The following is a 23,995-nucleotide window of genomic DNA, read 5'->3' on the forward strand; positions in this document are numbered from 1 at the left end:
GGGATACAATAATGTTCTTACACGACATCCTAAATGCTACGTAACTTATTGGAATCGACTAAGCGTGATCGGTTTCGAGGAAACTCTGTTGGCTTCAAAAGAATTCCATTTGCAAAGTGTCATTAGTCTTTCAAGACGATCGCACCAATGCGAGAATACGTCAGATGGCGATTTTTAAATGTAAATTATTCTTTACATATTCGTCTAAGAATTTGGAATAAACCGCGGTCGAAATTAAGTTGCTCGATAACACAAGCGATGAACGAGAAGACATGAACAGCTCGCAGAATGGACTTCTTCGATGGATTTCAACAAACAAGTTTTACATTGGGTAAAGAATGTTTCCTTCTTAATAATTCAACATCTTTCCATTTTTACGATAACAATTATAGCTGTGAGATATTAGAAAGCGGTATGTCATTTTACCATACGAACTAAAAAGGTTAATTCAATCACCTTTCAACAGATATAGATAAGCTTGTAATGGTTAATTGCTGTGGAAAATATTCATTTTTCACCATATCAGACACGTTGCTTTGAATGTCAATTTGCCGTTAAATCTATTACTCTACAACGTAATTTATGGGATTTCCTTTTGTAAGCAAGCTACTACATGCTGCGTCAATATATTGTGTTTGTGCTAGTTATGGTGTTTCTCTGCTCCGGAAATTGAAATTCGTTGCTTAGCTGGATCAGAAATTTAAATTCAACAAGCGGGTGGCTTTTGTATCGGGAATTTTGCCAGTAAAGGCAGAGACGCACATGAAAGTAAAGGGTTTTGAACAGCCAGGAACCCACAGTACCAGGTATTCATAATTGTGGCAATGGCTTGCTTTGTTATTGGACACCTGTGATAGCTTTTACAACTGTGATTTTAAAAAGTATTGCCTCTGTAATTTTCGCCTGTGAATCATACTGTAACATCCTGTGACTTCAACTGATCAACTATGACTTCCCTCAGATCTTACCACCCTCAAACAACTAAATACAGTCCTGTAAAGTATGACAGCCCCAAATGTTTGTGTTATCTAAAGGGCTGCTTTACTCTGTATATATATTTACTTGTATTATTAGTAGAAAGAGACAAATACTAATTTTGGACTTTTCTCTGTGCAAAAGTTTTATACTGGTCTTAACACCTCCATGAAACTATCCAACAGATCGATCACTTACTACTGTTAGTAGTTTGTTCTGTGTGCAACTGAAAAAATGTCCGTTTTTAACAGTTGCTCCCCTAATTCAGCCAGTTAATGAATTATGCAAACTGGATTAATGACTACTGTACATGTTTCTTTACAATACCATTCCCAATATCAAGGGAAGATTGTTGAGTATTTTAAATTTGTCCAGGCATTAATAAACTCCAAATAGAAACTCATTTTGGATTAATGGACATCTTTTGGATAATTCTTCTCAATCACCATTTCAAAGACAATATGAAATATGATATTTTGTTTTTATTTTGGTGGAGGAAAGGGAATCAACGTGCCATCCCCAATTCAGTGTTTTGCTTTCTGTCCAAAATTACCCGTCTTAAGGAACCGTAATCCTCAAATGCAACCCTGAAATTATTTTCCTTTGAGTTTTCAACATTTCATTAATAAAGATCCCATTGGTATCCCTTTCAGGTACAACCATCCAGTTGGTGTTTTAGTGTTGTCTGTACTTGGACTGGTTGTCTGGATTCTTGGTTATAGGCTCATAAAGGTAAACATTTATGTACTTAAAAGACCACAGCTTCCTTGTTTCTCATCTTTAGAGCAAAGCCATGGCCAGCAGGACATAGATGCAGGGCAGTTTAGTCTTAATTATAATGGCAAACAAATTATCACAGCACCAATCAGGTGAAAAATTCAGTAAAGAAGTTTAAATTAAGTCCCCCCTCCCCCTTCCCATTCCTTAGCTCAGAGTCTTGATCAGTTTGTAAGAGTCATATAATTACAGAAGAGTCATAATTAATAATAACATTTTTATACTATGTGTGTATATCTTCATCATTAGCCCATTGTTATTGTGGCTGCATTTGCATTTGCTGGTGTTGGATTTTACTCCATAAGTCCTGATGTGTTTAGTACAGAATTTTGTTGTGATGGAAGCCATAACAGAGAAGGTAAGATATTATGTTACTTTGCATTGACTGTCATAATTTCCTCATTTTTTAATCCTCTACTTGAAGACACTCTTATGACCGAGTACATTTTTCAAAACAAGACCACAATTTGATTTAACAGAACCCTTTGGTTCAAACTGTAAAAAATAATTTCCTTTATTTTGGACCTGTTCAAAAATTTGTGCATTAATGTACAAACACCTGGACAATGTATTGTTTAACTTGTATCAATGTAAATTTGCACAAAAATTCTACCTATCTGTCCACCCCCCTCACCACCCCTTTAGAAAAGAAAATCACTTGTACGCAATAATTGTAATGCATAATTACTAAAAATAAGTAACTATTTATAGTAAGAGACCTTTCAGGTCTGTCAGGTGTATAGCTCTCTGAAATGACCAAAGTGATCTAATTTTGCTTGGTTTGTATCAGTTCGCATCTCCATCAGCATTATCTGTGGGCTTTTAGCTGGAGCACTGGCCTGTTATGTTTACAAGATTGGTGTATTCTGTATGGGTTGCATTGTTGGATGGGTAAGCTTAATACTGTATCTACAATTAGTCTACTTCACAGAGTGTACATACTGCCATAGTGTTCCATAAAATACCCAAGATATTAATGAGCACCCTGCAGTTCAGTAAAAAGACAGATCTATTCTTCGTGGTTTTGGTGTTACATTTTGGAAAATGTGAGCTTTTAATTTTACTCAGACATTACTGATCATCAAGTAGAATTTGCTGATCAGTGTTGCTTGGTGTTATCTCCTGTTGAATATTCAGAAGGTTTGACAAACCTCTCCTGCCAACCCATAAAACAAAGTTTTAATACATAAAAAGCTGACCTACACCCTTATTTTGACTGGTTCTTACTTATGATGATCTGTTGGAGGACAGATGTACATGCACCAACAGGATATTTTTGCTTTTATATTGTATTTATATGAAACAAATGGATTCCATATTGCTGTGGGTCAGTAAAGTTATGCAGTAGATCACAGGAGATGTCAAAATGTGGTAATAACTTTAACATCAGTGACACACTTGGTTGTGCATCATGTGCCACATTTTGATGTTATCTGTGATCTGTTACTGAACAGACTTGCATAACATGAATTCTAGTTATTCTAGAGTACTGTACTGATAAACTGTATGTTTTGATTGAGACCCACAACTCTTGGTCATTGTTTCCTTCAATCTTTCCTATTTTCACAGGCAATTTCTATAGCAGTGGTCACTTTCTGGTTTTCCAAACACTTGACAAGGTATGTTACATGCAGTATTGCAAACAGTACAGCTGACTCTCATTAACCCTTTACACCCAAACATCAATATGCACATCCTCCATACTATTCTCTACACAATTCCTAAGGTACTGACTATGGGAATTTGCTAAAAAATCTAGAACTTCCATAGTTGATGATCATTCCTTTAATTCTTGTTACCCTAATGTTTGATTCAGGGGTGATATTGTAAGGAGAAATTAGATGCTAATCACTCAGGGGTTAAAAGGGTTACAAAAACTGCATTGTCTGTGGTGGGAGGAACGATCAAGTGTCACTACTATTTTGCAGCTTCTATCTTCACTCACTTCAATTTTGTTCAGGGCTCAAATTAATGCTTGCAAACTTTCAAAATGCCAGTGAGTTTGATAATCTGCAAGTGAGAAAAAAAATCCACTAGCAAAGGTTTGATAGTTAGAGTCATCCATTCCCAAACATGCAGTAAATAGGTGGTGGCTGTCATGACAACGGTAAAGGAGACCAAACATTTGATACCTCTTTTATTACACTTTTCAGCACATTAATGGCCTGTGCAAAATATCAATTCTAATCTTTATAACAGATATGGTCATTGACATTTCAAGGGAAAGAATTTGCCAGTGGTCTCACCAATTTGCTAGTGGAAAAAAAATCATATTAACAAAACTTTGCAGTTGGACTTAAAAGTTAATTTCGAGCCCTGTTGTTGGTATCATCATTCATGACTAAATTGTCATATTTTTATTACAGTGACTTGGCTTTCTATGGTGTTTATGGTGCTGCTGGTCTGGTAGTAGGAATCCTTGCTGTCTGGCTTGAGAAACTGTTTGTCGTTTGTGCAACATCTCTCATGGGATCTCTCATGTTTCTTCTTGGTGGGTAATCAAAGTTGACAAAAGACCAGAAGTGAACCAAAAAATCTGATACACTGTAACTGTTGCCTTAATTTATCATGAACTCATTGATCTATATGATAATCATCTTGCTTGTGCCAACTACAGTACCGCTCACATATACATTAACTGAAAAACACAAATTAAACATGCCAAAAATCACATGCAATTGCGAATAAAAAAATTGTGCACGTTAAAAATTCGCACATGCACACACAACTTTGAGACTTCAACCTCATTAGTATGTATGAGGTAGTCCTTTTGTTTTTCTATTGTTGGTGGTTTATTGTTTTAGAGAATAGGCTACAATTTAATAGCGCTAAAGTACTACACGGCTACCAACAACAAGCAAACTTGTTTGTTGCAATCGCCGTTCGAACTGACCTTCCCAAATGCTATTACCAATGCAACTTCGTAATCAGAATATACATTAACCCTTTAACTCCCATGAGTGACCAGGACAGAATTTCTCCTTACAATACAATATCAACCAGATAAGTGATGAGAGTGATGGGATAATTAGTTGATTCAATACTAAATTCTCTGAACTAACATGATAAGAATTGTATGGTTGACAGAAAGGAGAATTACAAATTTGATCTGGGAGTTAAAGGGCTAAATGATTTATAATTTTCCAACATAATTCCTTTTCTCAAAATAGCTATTTCTCACTTTGTATATAGAAACATCCGTTGCAATGGCTTGGGAATTTGTTCAAAATAAATCTATTCTCAGTGTACTGTAATTTGGTAGAATCAGCCAAGGCGCCCATTTGTAACAAGTTGTCACATTCTGAATGCAAATCCTTGTCAGCGGTGAACATGCTGTTCTCAAAAACTGGTTCATTCATCTCAGTAACTAGCAAGTTTCTAAAGAAAGTGTGGCACTGTGTCAGTGGGGGTATTCTGAGAAAATTTTGTTGATAACATAAATTGGCCACCCAAAAGAGTCTTTATAGCTGACATTTCAAGGGTTAGCCTTACATCAGAACAAAATTTAATGGGAAGCTCCTAGTAAGTTGTGCATCTAGCTTGAGGTATAATGCGCTCCCTTTCTCTCCCCCCCCCCCCCCCCCCTTCAAGTTCCAAAACATGCTGCTGTCTTTGCTTGTGATATTAGGTGACTTAAACCCTTTTTTGAATGTAGTATCATCTGAAATGACAAATTAAAGAGGCAATGTATTATTTAGCTGTTGGGCTAGCTAACTTATAATGGACTCTTGTTTCCAGGTTTGGATCATTATTGTAGAACAGCATTCACTGTTGTAATTGAACAAATCCTGTTCAAGACAAAGGATGCCTTCAGCCAAGCAGCAAACCATCCTGCTCATGTGACACTAGAATTCCATGAAGCCCACAAGGAATTCACCCAGAAAGGTTTGTATCTTTACCCTTTAGGTCCCAAGATCTGATTGTTAAGTCTCCCCACTAGCTACCACACATTTCTTTGCAAATTACTTACAAGAATTTGGTGTTAGATCAAGGTAACAACTTATACCCGATAAGTTTGAGTATTCTTATTACCTGTTTTCTGGATAATGTACTGACATTATAGGCCTGGGAGATGTGACATTGTACATGTCACTCACTCTTGGGAGTTTGAGGGTGATGTGCTGACCAGTTGGAAGCTTTAACAATCTTCCCTCCCCCCAACCAGGCAACCCATGGGCATTTTGACTGTGGTCCATGTCTGGTGGATGGGGAATTTGAACCTTGCCTGGCTTGGGTGGGGAGTTTGAACCAGGAATGTCAAGCCCTCTTAGTGGAATACAAGGGTTACATCTTTAAATATAGAGGTGTTTAAAGGTGAATAGTTTACTTTTGGAGAGAATGGCTCAGAAAAAAAGTTTCTAAGGTCTAGGTTATAGAGCTTGGTCATTGTGTAGAAAGTAATGGTTGCTGATTTTGCCTTTAAAAAAAAAAATAGTATGGGGCAACCACTTTTAAACCATTTAACTCAGCATGAGTGACTAGGATAGAATTTCTCCTTACAATATCAATACAAAATCAAGCAGACAAGAGATGAGAATAAAGACAAATATTAAATAAAGGATTTTTAGTTGATTCAATACTAAATTCCAAATTCTTCAAACCAACATCACAAGAACTATTGCAGACATTGAGGAGAATTACTAATGAGATCTTGGGAGTTAAAGGGTTATGTTAAGTTACATTTTTCCATTTAAAAGAAGTACTCTGTTTCTTCTTCACCTGGCTTCAATATACAACTGTGTCAAGAAAGGTCGAAAAAAAGCGCGAGAGTGCACGCGACAACTCCGAAAGGTACTGTGGGTAGTTTTTAGGTGACGTTTCCTCAACCTTAGTATTTCGGGGAAATCTGAGAAAACGTCAGTGTAAGAAAGAGGCATGGCTGGTTTGATGAATGTATTTATTTGTCTATTTCACTTATTAAAATTCATTGATTTTGAATACCCAAATTACCTCTCAATATTGTCGCGTGCACTTTTGTCCTTTTTTACGACAACCTTGAAAACAGCAGTATTAATTTAAATTAAATTAAATTTCTATTGTACAAATACCAACGTAAAATTTTCATTTGCATATCAGTGGTGTTTTGCTTTCAGCTTTAGCGATGTTTCTTGGCTGGCTGTTGATGTCAGCGGTTGGCGCTATTTTGCAGTTCATGTACACTGCACAAGAAATCGATACAGAATTGTTCATGAAAAGCTGTAGCTGTGGCTGTAATACTGATAGTGCCGTGCCTGATGATAAAGGTGTCCGCTACGTGGTCCTTCCTCCACCCAAATTGAGAGCATTTCTCCTCCATCAAAATGACACTAGACCTTTGATGAAAGACTCGTGGGATGACATTACTCATGTTGAGTTGAATAACAGAGGATCGGGAGCAAGTCGACAATGGTTGCGTTAGATACACTGTGTTAAGGGACCCTGAAACTAGTCTAGGTGTCACGCTACTAGCGGGAAGAAACATTGCGTGACTTATAACTTTGTTTTCATGCTGTGGTATATAAGAATTATTGAACAATCTTGAGGCCAAGATAGCTGGATATTGGCCGAGTTTTTTCGCTTTTTTATTCTGTCGCCTGACCGAACGAGCTTGGCAAATAAAGGATTTATTAAATAGCAAAAAGATTTCCCTTTCAAAAGAATCAAGAATGATTTCTTTATTTCCGAGCGCTGGGAAAGAAAGCCAACTATGGTAACACGTGCTTTTTTTCATTTGACAAATTGAAAAATTATGTAATTTGATAGGAATTCTTCTCGTTATTACTTGGTCGGGAATGACACTAAGTTCTCTAGTCCCGTTTTCCATTGGACAAAGCCAATTCCATGCTTTCAAATCACTCTCTGTTTTAATTTTTTTCCGGTTTTCGGAATTCGAAATTCCCAGAAATATCATTTATGTTTTTTTTTTTTGACTCCCCTCTATTGCCTCTGGTCACTTCGTTGCCGAAATTCTCCAAAAATTACTCTGGAAGCCCACGCCAAGCAATATTTCTCCTTACGAATTGGTTCGAAGAGCCAATTGAATTACAGGATTTGCTTCATATTGTAGATGGGCGCTGCCAGCTATATGGTAATCATCGATACTGTGGTGTACTTTAAAAGCAGGTGTCCCTTAGTGATCATGCTACTAGAGGGAAGAAGTGTTGCGTTAAGCAACATATTGGATAATTCATGGATGTGCAGGAAGTTTTGTAACCAGGGCAACACTTTGCTCAAGTACTTTGTTGTAGGAAACGCATCAAAACATAATGGCGCGGTGGTTTTGCTTTCCAGAATCTCCACACTTTCTTATTTCACTTGAAAAATCGTCAGATAGCCTCATTAAAATGTGACAATCCTACAGTTTTTCATACTTTTCAGGTAATTTTATGTGGGGAATATTGTCTTTTGGCCTTAAAAGATAAAAAGCAATATTCCACACTCATTACGTCGGCGAACTTTATATGATCAATTTATCATCGATTGAGAAGTTTTTGAGTGGGAGAATTTTACTCGCCTCATTAAACTTTGGACAATGATTTGCATTGTTTTTGTCTCTTTAGCTTAGCAAAGCAATCTTACTAGAATTAATTTTCTCCCAATTCTAAATTATCATTCAAGTTATTGCTAACGAAGTCCCCTCTTTCTAATAACATTCTGATGAAGCTTATATTTCTCCGTCTAAGATAATTGGGTTTTATCAACTGAATTTAAAGAGTTTCTAAAACTGAGGTTCAGAGCGTAAAGCCCCTCTCTGACGAGGGCTAACGCTGGAAACGTCAACCTTAGAAACTTTGAAGGTTAAGTTGCTATTCACTCAGTTAATAAAGCCAAATTACTTGATTTGTGATATTCCCCACTGATGTCCACCGATGCAGCACGACTGAGTTTCAGGAGTTGTGCTCCCTCCTTCGAGAGTGAACGCAGGATTTTGGACAATCCAGGCAGTCACTGTCAAAATTTTGATTTTGATTTGTTCGTCTGTCCACCCAGCATCGATCAGGTTATCATAACCATGACCAGCGAGACAAAAATAACTGATGACTTGTTCCTCAGGCACCATCCACGTTACGTTTAATCTCTCGCATACATCGGCTTAAATTTCAAAGAAATACTGTACCGCCATCGAATTAGATCAACAGTTACAATTTATTCGGAACGTCAGTGAGTCGTTGTACCATTGAAAAAGAGTCAATCAAATGTCTGCGGAAGATTTCAACCAAACGAATTCACATTGTGCGCGTTATAGACTGAGATGAACTTGGACGAGGGTCTCAATTTCACCAAAGCAGCTACGCAGAAAATACTTAACAAGTTGGTTTATAGCAAGTGAGTTTAACAAGTTTATGTTATAGTGAATGTGGCTTTTTATACTCTGCTCGCTGAGTTCCCTGTGGTGGTCAAAGGAAAGTCTGGTTCCTCTTAGACGAGGCACCAGTTAACCCTGGTGTGATATGAATATGGCACCTGTTGGTTGTATTTAAGTGAACACTTAAGTTCTACGAGTTGTCTGCATCATTCGAGCTTTTGATCACAGCACACAGTGATTAGCCTGTTCAGTTTGCGGAGGGCGACTTCAGATAGATTTTAAATTTCGAAGGAATAGACTAAAACAATAAAAAAAAAATGTACAGTATTTTCAAGCTGAAGCGTACGTTTCCTAAAGGAAACTCTAGTTTGCTCTGAGTCAGTGAACAGGCAAGACACCTATTCAGTTCAATTTAGTAACAAGAAGTTCTTTAAAAGTACACGTCCACGGTGTAATGATTTTTAGAATATGACGTTTCGAGCATGAGCCGTTCGCGGGATCAAAGCAACATGAGGGACAATCATCCAATAGTCGGGCTATTACCAACGTCTGAATGGCATTCGACTATACACGTGATTCAAATAAAAAATGGTTCACGTAAATGCAAATGACCATAAAATACTTAAAGTTTGTCGCCGAGCACAACCCATAGACCTTATATCTGGGGAAAAGCTGGTGATAGCAGAGGTTTCCTACCTCTAGGGCTCACAGATAACGATAAAAATGAGCTTCGTGCTATGGGCATTAATTATCCTTGCGTTGATTCAGCCGAAGTCTTTTTGCTATGCCATGGTGCATTTTATTGCAGGCATCCAGCCACCGTGACTGTAATCGAGATATCAGCAGTGATTGGTATAGTGGTGTGGGCTGCTGGCTATCGGCTAATTAGGGTAAGTAAGAGAAAAGAACAGAGTAGATTCACAAGGAGCACCGTCCATTTTTAACAAACCCAACGATTAAAACGATGTAGAAGAATTTTCAACAACAATTGAACATAAGCTAAGGGTGCAAATTCAGTTGCTTTCAAGAGGCTCCATCATCTCTCGTTGTTTTTATGTGGTACATGATAGATGATGTAATGACAACCTTCTTTTCCCTTTTTCAGCCATGCATGTTCCTCGCTGGATTTGTTCTAGGATTCCTCATTTTCTACGTATTCAGCCCACTGATCTTTAAGACACAACTGTGCTGTGGTCCTAACGGGAAGGAAATAGGTCAGTAGGTTCTCTGTAAAGTACTTCAAATCAAATGCGCCCCTCGGCTCCGACGCAAGACGCAAATAATCGTATAACATATATCGTGGACCAAGTCCCACTAAGCTCACTCGTTTTTTAAAATCTCTACTACAAAAAGCCACCCTGTCAAACACTCTGTAAAGTTAGAGTGCATGTCCATACAGATCAGGCAAGTGTTGACGTTACCGATCTTCTTTATACACCTTTTTACTAGCCCACGTTTTGTTCAGTGCATTGGTCGGTGTGTTTGGTGGATTTTTAGGATGTCGATTATACAGACTTGGTGTGTTCACAATCGGAGAGTGTCTAGGACTGGTGAGTAGTACCAAGGTTCTCTTTTTAAAGTCACAGGAACCTAAAAAAAAAAATTGGTACAGCAATAGCCTCGTATCTCTTGGCTCAATGACGAACTCAACAGTTTCACCATATAATGTAATTGTTTGTAAGATGCACATCTCTCTATTGAAAAAGTAAATTTCTCCTTTTGCCTAGACTTTCCATTAACTACCCTGAAATATTTCGCGCCTAATCTATCGTTCACTGGTGAACGATAACTTTACATGCTTGTCACACAAGGATTTGAGGCTTTATAAGTAGACCAATAACAGTTTTTAGTTGATAAATCTATATAAGCTTCTTTGTATGGGATATTGCACAGTTTTCTATTGGTCGAGTTGAGCTTTTCGACAAGGTTTCATGTTTGCGTCGTGACAGTGTTGAGATTTCGTTTGCATTCTTGTTGTGCGATTTTTGAAGAGTTATGATGACTGAAATAAATTTTGCAGTCATTTATTGTTTTTCAGCTGGTTGGCCTTACAATTCTTAGCACTCCGCTGTACAAGTACTTTCACAGGTATGACTGATTTTTCATGATGTTTTGACCACTTCGATTGCTTTCTTTAAAAATTGCAACCATCTCTTAAATTACAGTTACCTCTATACTGACTGAACATGCGCAAAATTCTTCTCTCCTTTTCATGCAGTAACATTGCCTACGCCGCTTTGATGGCAACAGTTTCACTCATGTTCGGATCGCTGGCTCACTTCTATGAGAAACCGGTCGTAGTCATAGCAACAGCTTGCGCTGGATCATTTGCTGTGTTCTATGGTGGGCATAACTAACGTACACTTCCTACTCAAAAAGCTTTCTAAAAAGGCCGTAAATCCTCCATTTTATCATCACGACATACATGACAATGAGTCTCTCTAAGATTACCCTTTCATCCCTAAGAATGACAGTAGGCCCAATTTCTCCTTAAGATATCACCCCTTAATTACTTTTTCAGGTCAAAAGGAAAAAAGAAAGCCCTTGATTCTTAAAAGACTTCTCGTTATCAGCAGCTTAGGAAATGTATGAAGAATAGTAAAGAGAATATGCATACTAATGCTAAGGCGTAAAGGGTTAAATTTACCAAAGTTAAAACATGGCTAGGTATGTATTTTTCTTTGTTTTGTTTTCCTCCCCCCTAGGAGCTGACTATTTTCTTCGGACAAGTTTTTCCGTCACAATCGAGGCCTTTTTGTTAAGAATCCGGGACGTTCTTTGGGACGGGCTGAAATCAGAGCTCTCAAATTGGACCTACAGGGCTAAAGTTCCCGACTATCTGGCAGTCCGTTTTACAAACAACGGTGGGTACAGTCATAATTTATCGCCTAAGAGAGAGAGAGGGGGGGAGGGGAGGGAGGGGCGTTGGAAGAATTTTTTGGGGCGAGCATAACATGGTCTTCACGAGGAACGGAGCGGGGATCAGTCGTCGCCAATAGGGCCAAAATGGGGACTGAAAGTAAATGACTACCATTTAATGAGGGAGAGTCATTAGAATGCCACAGAGCCCTACTCGGATGTTTTCAACATTCGCGCACCGGGTTGGCTGATGAGGTAGATTGCCCTTCACGGAATTTATGGGGTTAAAATTGTCGCTGGAGATAAGGAAAAAAATTTTAAGTCAAAAACTGGTTCGAACGTTACATTCAAATAATAAAACAAGTTTCCCACAACCAAATATTATGAACACAAGGACACTTCTATGACAATTTGTCTCTAGCGTTAACTCTTTGACTCCAACGAGTGACTGGCATCTAGTTTCTCCTTACAAACACTGCTGCATCACACATTAACGTCATGGGAATAGAAGAATTAATCACCAACTAAAGAAGCTCTTGATTGTTAATTAAATTCTCCTTATCAGCACCTTAAGAAATGTGTAGAGAGGAACATGGAGAATATACATACTGATGTTAGGGTGTGAGGGGTTAAACTAATATTATTTCAGTCATTTATTCGGTCTTCCTTTTCTTCTTATTATTTTGTAGCCATCCCAGTGTTTGTGTGTTGGGGCGTAAGTACAGCTGTCGGATGTGCTATTCAGTACAAAGTAACAGCTAACAATTTAAACAGTAACTCTAATCTTCTACAATTCTGCAACTGCTGCGACAGACCCAAACCCGATAGATGACAAACCACAACTCGCAGCCAAAGAGCTGGTTTATCATTAACTACAGTCAAGTAAAGTCAGTTTCAAAAGCTAACCTTGTGCTATGGAAACTGACCATACACAACAGATCGCGAGCTTTTCACGTTTAATACAATCCGACCATTCAGCTATAGCCTGCAAGCAAATCCTCGTAATAGCGCCTCGGCACGACCGTTTTTTCGCCCGAGGGAAAGTATGAGGCCTTACAGAGCAACGTGAATCGGCGAGAGGTCTGCTATTCTAGAGCCAGACGTCCGGCAATCCTCTCTCCTACTCGTCTCAAATCTTCCCACGGGCGGAGAAACATGCGCACAGCAGCGCCGATAACAAGGGCTTGCTACTAGGCTGAGTGAATTAGACGGTCTTAATCTCTCACAAGAAATGCATATCTTGAAGCAATTACATTGTTGATCTTAAGCGCTCGAATAAGATAGGAAATGGCTGAAGAGTTGAGCTTAATCGCAATGGGTTTCAGGTTAGTCCTTTTAAAACTTGTAAATGCAAACCGGAGAACAGTTAGTATCGTTGTCAAAAAAGTGAGGAAAAAAACCTTTTTTGGTTAACATTTTGGTTAAAAAGAATGAGACTTACGAAAACTATTCAATTCATCCTTTTAATAATCAAAGCGAAATTTATTTACACCTTCATTCCCAAAATCGAAACAAATTTATTACATTGAACCCGCTAAGAAGGTTGCGACGGATATTACGTACAATTTTGGCAATTTTGTAAGCGCAAGTACGGGTTACATTACACTTACTAAAAGCTTTGTCTTTTGTTCAAAGAGGCGGGGGAGGCACACTGTAAAAAAGAAGGTACTTACCAGATTGCCCCCCTCCACCCCCCACCTCCCCAGCTACTTATTATTTGATGGTTACACATTAAAAGCTAGGTATCCAGATTTACTCGTAAGATGAGTTCTTCGTGCGACGGATGAGCGACAAGAGAAGGAAACTACAGAAATTTTTCAAAGTCTGAGATAAGTCTTAAGATGTTGTTTCCCTGTTAGTTAACTACTTTCCTCTGCACCCTTGAGCCAGCCTCAGTATTCTCGTTATTGTATACGTTGAGAAGTCTAAGGTAACGAGACAAATTGCGGTAGAAACCTTGTAGTAATAGTTTACCGAGGAATATATGTCCCAAGAGGTAATATAGAACCAAAGGGAAACAAAAATGTGAAATAAAAATAGAATTTAAGTCCAATGGTTTGTTAAATTGGCGATCAGGCCTTTTCACAGATTTGTCCAGTCGATTGATAACAAGTTCCTATTAGATTCCAGGCAGTGCGCGACTTCCTCAGCTACTGAGTGAGTTTGCCATAGTTTCTCCAGTTTCCGATATCGATCAGGGCAAAGATACAGTGGGTTACCCCTCCTACAAAAGGAAACGAAAGCGATGAACTGAAGTGCTATTGTTGTTGTTTCCTTTTAACTCGATAGAAAAGACTTTTGAACTTTGCAAAAGTGTGAAAATGAAAATTTACATTCATTCCAACATTCACAATCAACAAAGCAAAACAAAACAAAACAAAAAAATTAGAAGTAATTCCGAAATGGATTATAGGATCTCTTACATACGGCCAAACAGTAAATTGAACCATTAAAAAACGATGCCGAAAAGCCACCAGCGCTATTATTTTCAAAACAGTTTAACTTAAACTTTGATTTTACTTACCCTCCTCTCCCTTAAGCTCTCCTATAAATCCATCTATACCATTCAACTTTGCAAACAACTACTCCTCATCAACTATTTTTCCGTTTAACCGAACTATGCTTAGAAATTGGGGAAGTTACTAGCTCAGTTTTGAAGAAATCAGCCAGTTAACCCTTTAACTCCCGAAAGTGATTAAATGTAACTTCTCCCTAAAAAAAATCTATTCATGTAATGAGAGTATTCAAACTTATCAGGTAGAAGTTCTTATCTTGATCTAACACCAAATTCTCGTAACTAAATACGTGGAAATTTGTAGCAGCTAGAGGAGAGAATAAACAATCAGATCTTAGGAATTTAAGGGTTAAACTGGACCCAGAGTTTTCGTCTTACATTTTCTAAATGTCACCGTGATCGGAAAGAATTTTCGCGAACTCACCTGAGCCCTTGGTCGGTCTCGCCGTATGCATCCAAATAAGGAGGCGAGTAGAAACACCCTTTGTTCTTATTGGCCATCAACAAGATATGACATTCACGCACACGTAAAAACACACCGACTCCTGCACCACATTTCCGGGCGTGCGCAGCGCATGCTCCGACTTTGTCCCCCTCGATTTCCGTTTGGCAGCAGTAGCTTTGAGAGCAAAGCATTTCGCCGCAGATCAAACATAAAGCTGGCGCACGACTATCATCTCCGTCAGAATTAGGGCAGCTGGAAAAAGAACAAAGTTGCATCTTTTAAAAGTAAGATGAAGACGACGATGATGATGACGATAATGATAATAATGACGACGATAATGATAATAACAGCTATAATGATAAAGACAATCTGAATAATGAACTTACGTGAACATTGAAGCTTGGTTGATTAACTCACTGTAGTCCACAGGAATCTTCAGCAAATGATTGGGTTCAATTGAATATCTGAGAAAAGTACGACTCATTAAAAATGAAACGCAGCACTAACAACCCGTCAACTCAAAGCCCGATAAATTGAAAATATTACTTTGTTTTTTGGATTTGACCTCACATCCACATAAATCTGCATAGCGGGTCCATCTAACACACACTCACTTAACTGAAATGTATTTCTTCCAGCGGGGTAAATTCGACCGTTCTGTAACGATGTATGATAATCAGCAAGGTACATTGTAAAACCTGAACCTAGTGTTTCATGAAGGGAAGAGTGAATAGAGGAGGCGATTAGCCGACTCCCGTCTTCAATGATCCGAAAAACAGTCCTACATCAGACAGAAATGTTAACCTCATGTTGCTTATTCATACCATGTTCTCACCATCATCTGGAAAGAACCTCACTTACCCAAGCGATTCAACTCCCGCGGTAGACAAGGTTTTCTTAACATGCTCGTGGCTACACCACCTATCAAAAGAGCAAAAGAAGGAAAAACGAAAAAAGAAGATTAATTTTGCAATTTTTTTGACTTTAAAGAAATTACTAGTGCTTGTTTTTCCCAAATTTTATTCGGAATCATGTGACAAATCAAACATGGCCGCACGGTGCACGACCACGAGTTTGAATGTGGACACAAACCTTTTGATGGTGGTGAAGATGGTTGACGAACTAATACAAGACCTGTCTTGATTCCACTGCAGTAAGCACGTCATGTCTGTAGGCACTGAAAGGTATCGGCTCAAGCACTCTATCTCCTCGGTCAACGAGGGTCGGTTGGGATCTGGATCGCATAAATAATTTAATTAACCACGCAAAACTAAACATGTCGAATGTAATATCTCTTATGTAACTTAAAACATACCTTTTAGGATGACAACTCGTGTAGTTTGGAAATTCGCGTAAACGCTTTAGCTACCTCTTGGCAAGAACGGAAAGCTTCGCTGCTTTTCAATTATTCCAGAATCACTCATTTCACCACAATTCCAATACCATAATCTAATTAGTCTTATAGTCTAATTCCTGTTAAAAACAGCTTGGTTCTGAGAGCCTGGAAGGCCACCACCTAGCCACGACCCTGGCCGCAACAACGTTCGCACGTGCGCAAACGTTTGACCGCTGTGTCCATGTTACTATGGTTTCCCTGGCTGAGCTCGCGAGTATTGTACACGCTCTTCAGCACAAAGGCCGAACTAGTTCACGCGAATAGGCTACGTCAAAAAAGAAAGTTAGAACAAGGTAAATGAATTCTTTATGGAGTCCCCTTGGAGATCAGCCTTCCAAACAATAGTTCGGTTTTTCTCCCTTGTTCTCTGTTCGAGATTTGCTGGTTACCTTTCAATAAAGACGGTCCTGAAATATCAGTCAGGAAATGAAAGAACAGAGCCGAACAGCGAAGGAATGGTAACAACTGTGTCGTCACGAGTCTAAGAAGCTCCTGTGGCATGGGATGAGGAGTAACGGACTGGGAACTAAAACAACAAAATAAAGAAAACTTCAATCAATAACACTATTAAAAGAAGATCAGAAAGTACGGCTCTTGTTACAAAATATAAAAAAACGTCAGCAGTCAGATTCAAGTCCCCAAACCTTTGAAGTAATACATAGACTTCCAGCCTGAAAAATTTAATCTAAATATTGGTTTTTAGTGGCTGTATACTGAGGCCGAAAGCTTCCGTTTTTAAAATACTTATTAACCAGAGAACGCGTTTTTAAGATAAATTTTCATCATCTTTCAATGGGACAAACCAAAGACAATCTACTGTCAAACTCAGAGAACCATGAAAACCAGAGGTACATCTAGAATAATCGCATTGCGTTGAGAAGAGGAAGGCAATTAGAAGTGATCAAACAAAACTGTAATGAAGCTTTGCAGTTTGTTAGTCGTCATACAAAAACAATCGCCGAATTATTTAATGTCATGATGGTTTTTAGTGTTTAAGAGCACACTGGGAAAACGAATTTTATTTTATTTTACCGGTGCCTACTGATTTCTTTTTGAAGTTAAGCACAAGATGGGTTACTTAAAATTAACAAACAACTTGAAATAACTCAACGCTTTCCCAAATAGAAAAGACTTCCACAGGTGCAAAAGGTTAACATCGTTCTAGAATAACTGCATAACTCAATCGCAACTACAATATCAGTACAGTTCTCTGTTAAAGCAAAGAAAACAAGTATTTCCTTTACCCTGCCCAGTGCCTCAGTTTACCCCACACGGCAGCTAACTTTACAGCCTCGTCCTGAAGTGGCCCTTCCTGGTCCATTGATTCCCCCTCGTTGTCAGCACCTATCAAAAAATGACCACGAAGTGAATTGTGGCATGAAATAACCACAAGCATTCTAAGAATACAAGGGCTCCATGTAGCGGTCTTTTCCTTGAAACTAAGTGCGAATACCGTTTGCCTAAAACTCCAATATCGCTTAACAAAAAAAATTAAAAAAAAAAGGTCAAGACTGCTACTAGGAGTGGAATAAACACCGTTCGTTTTTGTCTTGTAGATCCAAAAGTAAAGCAGTCACCACGGCCAATCAGAGAGAAAGGAAATATCACGATGGGCTGATGAGTACTCAAAGTAAAAACAATCAAACTTCCCTAAGCGTGAGAAACGCGAATGGCCATGTCAGAACTTTACATGTGATTGGTTGAGAAGGTGGCGCGTATTTTCTAAACCAATCACAAGGCGGAGTTAAGCAAACAAATGCAATTGTGGATTCCTTTTGACACTCAGCTCACAAATTTTTTAGATTCCTCAACCAATCACATGAAAATCCGATACTAACCCCCTCGCTTTCTCGCACTTGATGCAGATTAGTCTTAAGGACCTATCTGTTCCTTTAGTCGCCTCGTTTTAAAGAAAAAGACGGTTTTGAATTTTCAACGATCTGTTCTCGCCAATGCACGTGGAAAATAAAATTACACTCCTAGCGATTACGCTCAAGTTGTAAAGTAGTCAGTATAACCAAACGACACGCTTTTTCTTACCTGGAAGATCAGGTGATGTACAGAGCAATATTTGAACAATACGCGCCATCAGAGTGAGCTGAAAAACAGACTGATCCATTGTCACAGGAGAATTCAGGCCCACAATGCTCTTCAAGATGGGTGACGAACCACCATCATTAGACTCCTGATACAACATACTCGGTAGAACCAGGCGGAGCTTTACCTGGTAATGAAAAACATTATATTGACTTTTTTTGGTGTTTGTGTACCCTAGAAAAAGCTCTCAAGAGTCTTATAAGATTGCCATAAATCACTTTTCTTTAGCCCAAAGGCCCTTGCAAAGCATAAACCAATCCATTTGTGTTTTTTATTTGTTTTGTTTTGTTCTTAAATCGTGCACTGTTGAAAGCCAAGCTTAGGGCACGGAAAAAGTTTTAAAATATTCAAGACGACAATAAGTACTAACCATTAAACTAAAAAGGTCCAACTCCAGGAGAGACGGGCCTTCAGTGCCAGGTACCGCGTCTGGTGTTAGAACTGGAATCAAATAAAATAAACATTAAGGTGAGACAGAGGAGCAACAAAACAACGCTACCGGCTAGAGTACATTCAAGCAACAATGAGCACCTGTGGCAACCCAAGTTTTGGCTCCACAGCCACACGCTGGTGCACACTGATTAGTGGTACACAGATGTTATTGTTGGAAGCAACAGACAACCAACCAACATCGTGATTAAACCAACCCATACTCACTCTCTTTGTGGGACAACCCTTACACCAACCCCACTCCCCTTGAAAATACTATAGAGTGCCTGTTCTGTTACTCCTCCCTTCCTGTGTTTCCAACAACGCAACAAAGTGCATGGCTTTGACCAGGGATATACCACGGGCCTTTTTGGCGAGAGTGCTTGAAATCACTTTCACTGTCAATAAACCTGGAAGATTGTGGATACAATTTTGAGACCTGTAGCGTGGTCAATTTAACAACGAACCTATAATCTACTTCTGAGTTACAGAGAACCCATTGGTTAAAATAGCCCGTACATTACGTTCATGCGAGAATTCATTTCCATTTACACACACAACACTTTCGCCGTTGCTGAACCTTGCAGTATGTAGGACGCTTGTCATGTAACACATGAACATGACTTTGCATGCCAGCGAATTTTCAGTGGTACAGTTGGTTCTCTATAACTCAACGGACCCTCAACGGTCCAAGGTTCGAAATCTCATAGGAACAGAGATTCCATCATTGTCTCCTTCTTGAGAGAACTTAATAAAAACTTTGTTTACCTAACAAACGAGCTTAAAAATCATCAATTTTTCCAACTCTTTCCTTACCAGATAATAGCCGCAGACAGTGCCTTTGAATGGCCTTGTTTGAAAATATTCCTGACACAACTGAAGCTTGGCGAGTTAACGCTGCCATACACTGAAACTAGGTGGAAAATGTCAAAACAGGAATGTTACACACAAAAAAAAGTTATAAAAAGTTGTAATGATTTCACGATTTTACCTGGCGAGATGTAAGGCCAGAGAAAAGAGGCTTGCCTTCTACTCTTAGAGCACTCTCTAGAAACAGCAAACAAAGCAAATTAGTTGGTCCCCAATTACACAACATCAAATTAACTGAAATGTCAGCTTTTGAAACACTTTCCGATTACATTATCAACTCAGTTGATCAAACCAAATTATCTCGTTATACTCCTCCAACGACGCAACACCACATTTTCTTTTGAAACTTACCGCCTTCATCTATTTTCTTACAATTTTTCTTTCAGTATTAACTTACACTAAGCTAGCACTTCATACAACCACTTCGTTCACAGACACACCTCAACGAAAGAGGTGCTAAGAGGTCGACTCTTACTCCTGGAGTTGCGCTGACCGTTTTGCGACGATGTATGTACAATCAATTTAAGTATGAACTAACCTCCACTTTGTATGGTGTACGCACATGCTTCCCAGACCAGCAGGGGAACACGTTTGTCGTCATCATTAGGATCAACTCCTAATCCAACCTAAATGCACACACACGATAAAAATAAGAAAAAAAGAAATGTCACATTAGCATCCGGGCTTTCCATGAACTCATGCCTCCTTAGTCCGTTATTTAACTTTTTATTTCTTTAAATATATATTCATCGATTTATTTTTAATATCATTACTATTTTTATCAACCCGATCGGCCAATTTTCACTAGAAGTTCGATAAAAGAACAATTTTATCGGGTTGGCTTTGCCAGTGTTCGGATGTGCAACTGGAAAGTTCTTTTTTTTTCGCTTGTGATAAAATTTTGCAAAACAATAGTAAGAAACACGAGTTTGAAGTTTCACCGGTTTTTCTCCAAGGAACTTTTATTTTACACCTAGACTTTTCATCAAAAAAGATAGATTAAACACAAAATTTCAGCACAAACGGTGAAATAAAGTATTCCTTTAAAATGTTTAGGTAACAATGAATTGAAGCCATGACGTGTTTACTCACCGTGAAACAAGACTGAGAGAAAACCCGCATCATTTCTTTCAAATCATTGGAAAACTTCGTTCTAGGGAAGAAAAGTCAAAATTTATCTCAGGATATATATAAAAAAAAAAGGATGCGAAAAAAAAAGGAAACTAGAGGAAAAGACGTTCTAGCCTCACCCAGTTTTGAGAAGATTTTGAAATACTGCTTGGAATCTTTCTGATGCTGGTGAAAGAAAGAAACAGTGCGGAAAAGATTGAGACTAACACAAATGTTTCCTTTGGACCCTCCCCTCCCCCTTGATCCGCCTTGTATGTTTACCTTCCTTCTTTTTCTTGTCGTCTTCTTCTGATAATAAATTGAGATTCGACGAGACCAAATCTTGCATACCACTTAAAAATTCTGGGATTGTTACCTCCTCAACTCTACGGAAAAGGAAAAAGTGACGCAATAAACACAGGAATCATAAAGACTTTTGAAAACATAAAAGGGTTGTTCAGTGAATTGCACAAACATCGTCTTTTTTCATTTCCATAGATTATTTATTTCTTGAGAACTTATACCACCTCAGTTGGTTCGTCGGCTTTGTGATTGGTTAAAAATAATTCCAGACACCTTCTTGACCAATCACGAGTCGCGTATTCTCTTACACTTGGCGCAGGGTTAACCATCTTGATCTTGAACTTTTGTGGGTCCTTGTTGTTATTATCATAATCTTCGACTGATCCACAATTTTAGTCGAACACTTTAAAAACTTCTCAAATAAAAATTATCATCTTACCCCTCTCCCCGACCGTTGAACAGTGCAGGCACCACGGGTAGAACTGTGTTGCTGATACAGCCGCACAATGGACACAGATACTCTCTTCTTGAGACATCCACACTGAAATATTGTCCCATACGCATGGCTCTTCTCTCCTTGACCACAACGGATTGGTAGAATCCTTGCCAGCAGTCGCTATGCATCATGTGACCGCAGCTGCTGACATGGACTCCCCAGTAGTGGTCCCCCGGGGTGTAAAGGGGGTCTAGCTCGTCACCATTCTCGAACATTTTGCCGCGGGATCGCGATAACACGGTCGACCGCTGGACAAAAGAGGCTATAACTAAGGCTCGTCCGTCACTACTAACCTGTTAACGAAGAACAAACATTGCTGTACTGAAATAACTTACGAACTTTCCATCTCCATTTGACTTGACATACTCTCACCTCTTGCTGTTCTTGGCACAAAATACAAGGCTCGGTTGCATAGTGTGTAGTTCGCACTCCTTTCTGACAGCGCTGAACTCCTAGTACTACAGGCTCATCATGTAAAACGACTTCGTTAAATTCTGCGACTGTAGACTCCGCTGTGTTGTAACTAGCACATAGAGAAAAACAACAGTCCTATTAAGCATACTTTTGCTCGTTATCTGGTTGTTTCAATCAAAGAGTTAGAGTTTCTACACAGATTTATGGAGATACATATCTCGACTGTCAAATCCTTCAGTTTAAACTTCGCTCGCAAAAAAGTTACGCACTTGCTCCACAAATATGTTTACCTAAGATCACCATAGACGATGCAGGTGATATAACATGTTTGTGCGAGTATAAACCTCTTGTCATTCTAATCTTTTCTAACCTGGGTCGCTAGTTTTTACTTACTCCTCATTTTCCATTGATGCCAATAAAGCGGCATTTTCTTTGATAAAAGATTTCTGCAAAGCAGACATCTGCGCCATGATTTTGGCTCTCCTCTCCTGAGCAAGCCGAGCTCTCTTTGCCTTCTCTTCTTCTTGTGAAATACTCCTCTCAAATTGGGTGCGCTGCACTATACCCACCCCCTGGGGCTTTTCTTGACGTGCCTCAAGCTCCTCGTAGAAATTCTAGGAAAGGAAATTTGGTAACAATCACGGTCACAGCCTGAAAAAACTTTCGAACTTTACAAAACTTATTACGGTAAACCCAAACCAGCAAATATCGGAAGGAATAGTAAGCGATTTTGCTAAAGCACACAAATATTACAAAATTTGACCGAATTCACAGAAGGTTTACGTACTTTTGCTATTGTACACATCCTGAGGATTGTAAATATATTTCATGTTTCTTCTCGTCCTCCTAACTGATGTTTCAATTAAGTTTAAGGATGGCGAAACCGAATTAAAACGATCTGAATGTAATGAACTTAATACTAGCTAACAAATGAGTTGAAAACGTAAATTAGCCACCGTAAAGGGTAAAAGAGCTGACGTTTCGAGCGTTAGCCCTTCGTCTAATTTACGTTTTCAACTCAGTTGTTAACACTAAATTACCCGCTATACTCTCCCACCGACGTAGCACCACAGTTTCTTTAGAAACTTACCCCCTTAATATTAGCTAAGTTAACCTTCCGAAAATGCCCTCAACTCCCGTAAAACAAACGAACAGAGAAAAAACCTAATGATAATAATGGCCGCGAGCTACCTTTAAGATCCACACCAACTGCCTAGCATGTTCCTCAGGCAGTTCACAGTTCTGCAATTTCTCCAGTGTTGTTAGAAGACTTTGCGGATGATCTGCAAAAACGTAGCATAATAAACCGGGATTCATTGCTTTATCATGTTAAGGGATAAGTCTCGAAAGCTTAAAGAATTATTTTAAGCAATCGTTTGCAAAACCAAAGCCAAACTCTACTTAGCCACTTCCCACTTTTTTAACGCCTGAAGCTACTTACATGTAACAACTCTGAGTTCTTATTGGCTCCTTTAATTATTCCACTAAGTTCAGACTGGCCAACAAAATTGATTTGGTTTTGATATTATCACATCGAAAACAATCCTAAAAACTGTCAGGAAAAAAAACAACTGCAACCACCTTTCTGAAATTGTGGCTATCGTCTCACAAAATGGGGCGATTAATTGGGAATTGAGGATTTTAACAGATTTAAAACAGCTTATTAAAGGATGGTTTTCCTTCAGTATGCACTGGAGAAAATGTAATAAGCGTCTGTCTCCTGCGCACGATTAAAAGTGGTAGTACCTTTTTGTGTCAGGAAAGTAGTACCATTCAATCCATTTGGTTTGAATTAATAATTAACATGGCCAATTGAGATATGTGAACCAGTAAATACCTCCTTGGGAAGTTGCAACGGAGATGAAGTTGAATTCGTCTGCTTTTTTATTCATCCGATGCCTTTTTTCTTCGTGGAGAGCAAGACAAATTAGATGAAGAACCTACAATGCAAAATGAAATAGGGATTCTTTAGTAAGCAAGGTGACTATGGTGATAGCTTCTAGTCAGGTTTTCGAGACCTAGAC

At 38.8% G+C, this 23,995-nt stretch overlaps 3 protein-coding genes across 5 annotated transcripts in view; 2 read left to right on the forward strand and 1 right to left on the reverse strand.

Moving 5' to 3' along the window:
- Window positions 1–26: 26 nt before the first annotated feature.
- Window positions 27–7,372, forward strand: LOC113682781 (uncharacterized). 2 transcript variants are annotated; one of them, XM_027199968.2, is made up of 8 exons: window positions 27–331; window positions 1,629–1,707; window positions 2,002–2,110; window positions 2,543–2,643; window positions 3,322–3,371; window positions 4,119–4,243; window positions 5,491–5,637; window positions 6,846–7,372. In XM_027199968.2, exons 1-8 carry the CDS (start codon window positions 273–275, stop codon window positions 7,148–7,150), a joined length of 975 nt encoding a protein of 324 aa, XP_027055769.2. In that variant the 5' UTR covers window positions 27–272; the 3' UTR covers window positions 7,151–7,372. The 2 variants fall into 2 exon arrangements, with proteins under 2 accessions (XP_027055769.2, XP_089069276.1); XM_089213150.1 differs by lacking the exon at window positions 27–331 and adding an exon at window positions 465–806.
- A 1,461-nt stretch (window positions 7,373–8,833) lies between these two features.
- Window positions 8,834–13,199, forward strand: LOC113682786 (uncharacterized). The gene is made up of 8 exons (XM_089213151.1): window positions 8,834–9,057; window positions 9,846–9,927; window positions 10,143–10,251; window positions 10,487–10,587; window positions 11,076–11,125; window positions 11,256–11,380; window positions 11,743–11,901; window positions 12,586–13,199. The coding sequence occupies exons 1-8, from the start codon at window positions 8,984–8,986 to the stop codon at window positions 12,726–12,728; spliced, it is 843 nt and encodes a 280-aa protein (XP_089069277.1). The 5' UTR covers window positions 8,834–8,983; the 3' UTR covers window positions 12,729–13,199.
- A 146-nt stretch (window positions 13,200–13,345) lies between these two features.
- LOC113682780 (E3 ubiquitin-protein ligase UBR2) overlaps window positions 13,346–23,995 on the reverse strand; it is a 30,375-nt gene continuing 19,725 nt past the window's right edge. Inside the window, exons 30-49 of one of the 2 annotated variants that reach the window (XM_089213149.1) lie at window positions 23,809–23,911; window positions 23,163–23,254; window positions 22,365–22,585; window positions 21,930–22,080; window positions 21,501–21,850; window positions 21,041–21,144; window positions 20,899–20,944; window positions 20,741–20,801; window positions 20,187–20,274; window positions 19,770–19,825; window positions 19,595–19,691; window positions 18,720–18,790; window positions 18,293–18,476; window positions 17,497–17,593; window positions 16,642–16,778; window positions 15,949–16,090; window positions 15,718–15,777; window positions 15,243–15,320; window positions 14,836–15,108; window positions 13,346–14,120 (exon numbers count right to left, since the gene is read on the reverse strand). In XM_089213149.1, the coding sequence (XP_089069275.1) occupies window positions 13,979–14,120; window positions 14,836–15,108; window positions 15,243–15,320; window positions 15,718–15,777; window positions 15,949–16,090; window positions 16,642–16,778; window positions 17,497–17,593; window positions 18,293–18,476; window positions 18,720–18,790; window positions 19,595–19,691; window positions 19,770–19,825; window positions 20,187–20,274; window positions 20,741–20,801; window positions 20,899–20,944; window positions 21,041–21,144; window positions 21,501–21,850; window positions 21,930–22,080; window positions 22,365–22,585; window positions 23,163–23,254; window positions 23,809–23,911 (2,553 nt within the window). In that variant the 3' untranslated portion in view covers window positions 13,346–13,978. Of the gene's footprint in view, window positions 14,121–14,835; window positions 15,109–15,242; window positions 15,321–15,717; window positions 15,778–15,948; window positions 16,091–16,641; window positions 16,779–17,496; window positions 17,597–18,292; window positions 18,477–18,719; window positions 18,791–19,594; window positions 19,692–19,769; window positions 19,826–20,186; window positions 20,275–20,740; window positions 20,802–20,898; window positions 20,945–21,040; window positions 21,145–21,500; window positions 21,851–21,929; window positions 22,081–22,364; window positions 22,586–23,162; window positions 23,255–23,808; window positions 23,912–23,995 lie in introns of both variants that reach the window. The other variant, XM_027199966.2, reaches the window with a different exon arrangement.

The sequence above is a fragment of the Pocillopora damicornis genome, chromosome 7 (assembly GCF_964200805.1).
Source record: "Pocillopora damicornis chromosome 7, jaPocDami1.2, whole genome shotgun sequence".
Lineage (NCBI taxonomy): Eukaryota > Metazoa > Cnidaria > Anthozoa > Scleractinia > Pocilloporidae > Pocillopora > Pocillopora damicornis.

Coding starts and splice junctions, on each gene's coding strand:
- LOC113682781 (XM_027199968.2), top strand. CDS start 273: ATGAACAGCTCGCAGAATGGACTTCTTCGATGGATTTCAACAAACAAG. Junction 3,372..4,118: donor TTTTCCAAACACTTGACAAG/GTATGTTACATG, acceptor TTTTTATTACAG/TGACTTGGCTTTCTATGGTG. Junction 4,244..5,490: donor ATCTCTCATGTTTCTTCTTG/GTGGGTAATCAA, acceptor TCTTGTTTCCAG/GTTTGGATCATTATTGTAGA.
- LOC113682786 (XM_089213151.1), top strand. CDS start 8,984: ATGAACTTGGACGAGGGTCTCAATTTCACCAAAGCAGCTACGCAGAAA. Junction 10,588..11,075: donor TCGGAGAGTGTCTAGGACTG/GTGAGTAGTACC, acceptor ATTGTTTTTCAG/CTGGTTGGCCTTACAATTCT. Junction 11,126..11,255: donor CTGTACAAGTACTTTCACAG/GTATGACTGATT, acceptor CTTTTCATGCAG/TAACATTGCCTACGCCGCTT.